This window comes from Mastomys coucha, unplaced genomic scaffold, assembly GCF_008632895.1.
Source record: "Mastomys coucha isolate ucsf_1 unplaced genomic scaffold, UCSF_Mcou_1 pScaffold5, whole genome shotgun sequence".
Classification (NCBI taxonomy): Eukaryota; Metazoa; Chordata; class Mammalia; order Rodentia; family Muridae; genus Mastomys; species Mastomys coucha.
Window position 1 is genome coordinate 46,014,061 of NW_022196911.1, and position 3,183 is coordinate 46,017,243.

General features: G+C 48.3%; 1 protein-coding gene across 1 annotated transcript in view; it reads right to left on the reverse strand.

Moving 5' to 3' along the window:
- Znf454 (zinc finger protein 454) overlaps positions 1-3,183 on the reverse strand; it is a 124,740-nt gene that overhangs the window by 91,148 nt on the left and 30,409 nt on the right. Inside the window, 1 exon segment of the mRNA XM_031351756.1 lies at positions 1,395-1,524. Coding sequence (XP_031207616.1) covers positions 1,395-1,524 — 130 coding nt within the window.

Here is a 3,183-nt window from a genome sequence, read left to right on the forward strand (position 1 = left end):
AAAAAAAAAAAAAAAAAAAAAAAAAAAAAAAAAAAAACAAAAAAACACTGGCTGAAGTGAAGCAATAAGTAGATTTACTAAGAACCATTGCTTATCTCTAGTTTCTGACACAGCTAATAAACCTGATACATTGTATATCCCTGACGGCAGCCAAATTACAATGCTTAACCGCCAAGCCTCAGAGATGGCTCATCCCTCCAATGACCATGTGCCTATTGCCCAGTGTGAATGTGTGGAGAAGTGGGACATCTTTAACAGGTGGGGCTTATACAGGGCATGAGTAGGCTCCCAGAGCTCCATTCTCTGAAGGGTTCAATGCACATCTTCTGGATTGGGAGGATAGGGGCAGGTCTTTCTGGTTTGCAGTAGCTATTAAGAGCATCAGATTGGTATAAAGTGAATTTATCACTTTGGATCTCTCTTATTTCCTCTTACCATGCAACACTCCCCACACCCTTCTCTGTCCTGCCATGTGGTGCCACTGACTACATATGAAACCGCCTAGATCCTTGCAACCCAGGGCTGCCCAATCTTAGATGTTCAGCTTTAAATAAAGCTCTCTTGATTCCCAAACTAAGAGGAGAATGAGCAGCCAGCAAGCTGGAACTGGTTGGCAGTTCACCCAGTTTCTTATCTCCCATACATTCCTGTCTCAGAAAGTTAAAGACTTGAAAGCAAAGGAATTAGAACAGATTTCACCTAACGAGACTGGCACTACTCAGAATACCTCATAGATCTGAACCCCTTTTAGACAGGCTCTCCATGTAGTCCAGGTTCGCCTTCAACTTTCAAACTTGCTGTAGTCTGCCAACTATTATGATTACAGGTATAAGCCACCATGTCCCACTTTGTGAGTATGAGTTGCTGGAGACTGAACTTAGGGCCTTACACATGCCAACCACCTATTCTACCACAAAGCTATCCCCCTAGCCTGTAGAGGTAGAGTTCTTCAATTATTTTTTACTAATATTATAATTCTTCTTAAACAAAAGTTGTATGTGATCTTTAAAAGAAATCAATAAAGAAGTGAAGTCTAGGAAACCCCATGTTCATAGGAAGCAGTTCAAATTCCCTCTTGAACCTATGTCAGTTCCTGCCTTTACCATTCAAGACTGACATCTCACTGGCTAACAGAAGTGGAAAGGTTTTCATTTCATGCTAACCTAGAATCCTGCCCAGCTGTGCCATTTACACGCCTTACAGAAAGCTGTAAAGCTCACTAGGAGGAGATGTGCTGTGGGAGGAGCCACTGGGGTCAGGGAGTTGAGGGAGACTGGATAAGGAGAGCTTCAGGTTAGAGCACACAACATATACCCTTCAAGCCAAGAAGCCAACGGGGGGTGCAGGGCGAGGTCACTGGACGGTGATGACTCACAAGACTCCTGCCCACTCACCTGGACCAGGGCTGGGAGGTGGCTGACAGCCATTCCTTTTCTCTGGTGAGCTGAGGAAGACTGAGCAGGGAGGAGGCAGGGGAGGAGCTTTACAACTGTGGGCTTCCTCTGGCCAGGAGCATCTGCACACCTGTGATGAGAGGGCCAGGTCAAAGGTCCCAGGGATGTGCCTCAACACATACTTCCTGGCATCCTGAGTACCCCAAAGCAATGAGTTCTTTGTTGGGTTTGCTCCCAGTGCCTACTCCCTTTGAAGGCAGTTGTCCTTGCCTAATCTGTAAAGTAACTGCTCCCCATGCCATTTCTCCTTTGCAGCTTCCCTTTAGTCAGACCGTGCATGCCTTCCGATTTTTGTGTGGCTTTGACTTTCCCCTGCAGAAAGCTTGTCCAGCCCCGTTCCCAAACACTATCCATTCTCTGTCCTTTCCCTATGGCTATGCTTTAGATTCTTAAACACTCTCTAGCCAAGCAGTGGTGGCCCATGCCTTTCCCAAAACTTGGGAGGCAGAGGTAGGCAGATTTCTGAGTTTGAGGCCAGCATGGTCTCCAGATCTACACAATGAGTTCCAAAGCCTGGCCGTGGTGGTACACACCTTTAATCCCAGCACTTGGGAGGCAGAGACAGACGGATTTCTGAGTTCCAGGACAGCCTGGGTTCCAGGACAGCCAGGGCTACACAGAGAAACCCTGTCTTAGAAAAACAAACAGACAGACAGACAGACAGACACTCTTTCCTCCTGAGACACCTTGATCCCAACCAGAGGGAAGGAGGAGGGCAAGGGCTGGCTTCTTCCTCCTGAAAGGGAAGGGGAGTTAAGCAGGCCAGATCTTCACCTTGGAAGCCTTGCAGCCAATGTGGTGTGTAGCTTAAGGATTCCCCTTCTCCGGGATGGTTTAAGTGACCAGGAATCAAAGGCAATGGATTTGCTTGATGTGTGTGTGTGTGTGTGTGTGTGTGTGTGTGTGTGTGTGTAGAGGGTCGGGGGAGGGGCTTGGGGAGAAGGAAATCATTCGAGTAAGTCACCCTCCACAGTTTTGTCAAGTGACAAAAGTAGCTGCACTGAAGGTGTCCTGTACTCAAGTTCCTCAGAGAGAACTTGGAGCCACACAAGGAATATACCCAGCAGATGGATGCAACTGTATTTCTGAGTTCGTTGCAAGATAATCTAGAGATCCCGACCCACCCTGCTCCACATGCAATCAGCTTCGGATCCCTCAGCTTGACCACAAGATTGCTCTGCCGGTCCTTTCTCTGTGTGGAGTCAAATCTTAGTATATGCGCTGCAAAGTTAAGGATATGGGATCCACGACATCTACAACAGATCACAATCCACCCTTAATCTGCGTCCCCTCCGGTCTCACTCCCAGACCTGACCTTCAGTCTCTGGACACTGCAGGCCACCTTGGAGCTTCCCTTAGAAGCTTGTCCACTGAAGCGACAGAGCACAGCCTCGACAGAGCAGTCAGAACACAATGAGCTGGAGCCTGCTGCCTGACGCGGAGCCGCGCCTGCGCGTTCGTCCAGGAGCCAAGAAGCCTAATTCCCACAAATCTCCCTGTTGCAGCACTTCGGGTTTTGGACTCCTTTTCCCACAGGGAGAAGAGGAGCAAAACGTAAAAAAGTGCGCCTGCGCTCTGTAGGCAAAACTACAATTCCCAGAAGCCTCTGCGGGTCACTGAATAAAATTCTAGCCTATCCATGGGCAGTGGTCTAGTCATGTGAAGACCACAGGCGTTGCTGCTGTGAAGTAAGGTCCAGGATGCTGTTATTAAGGGAACTAGACCCTGG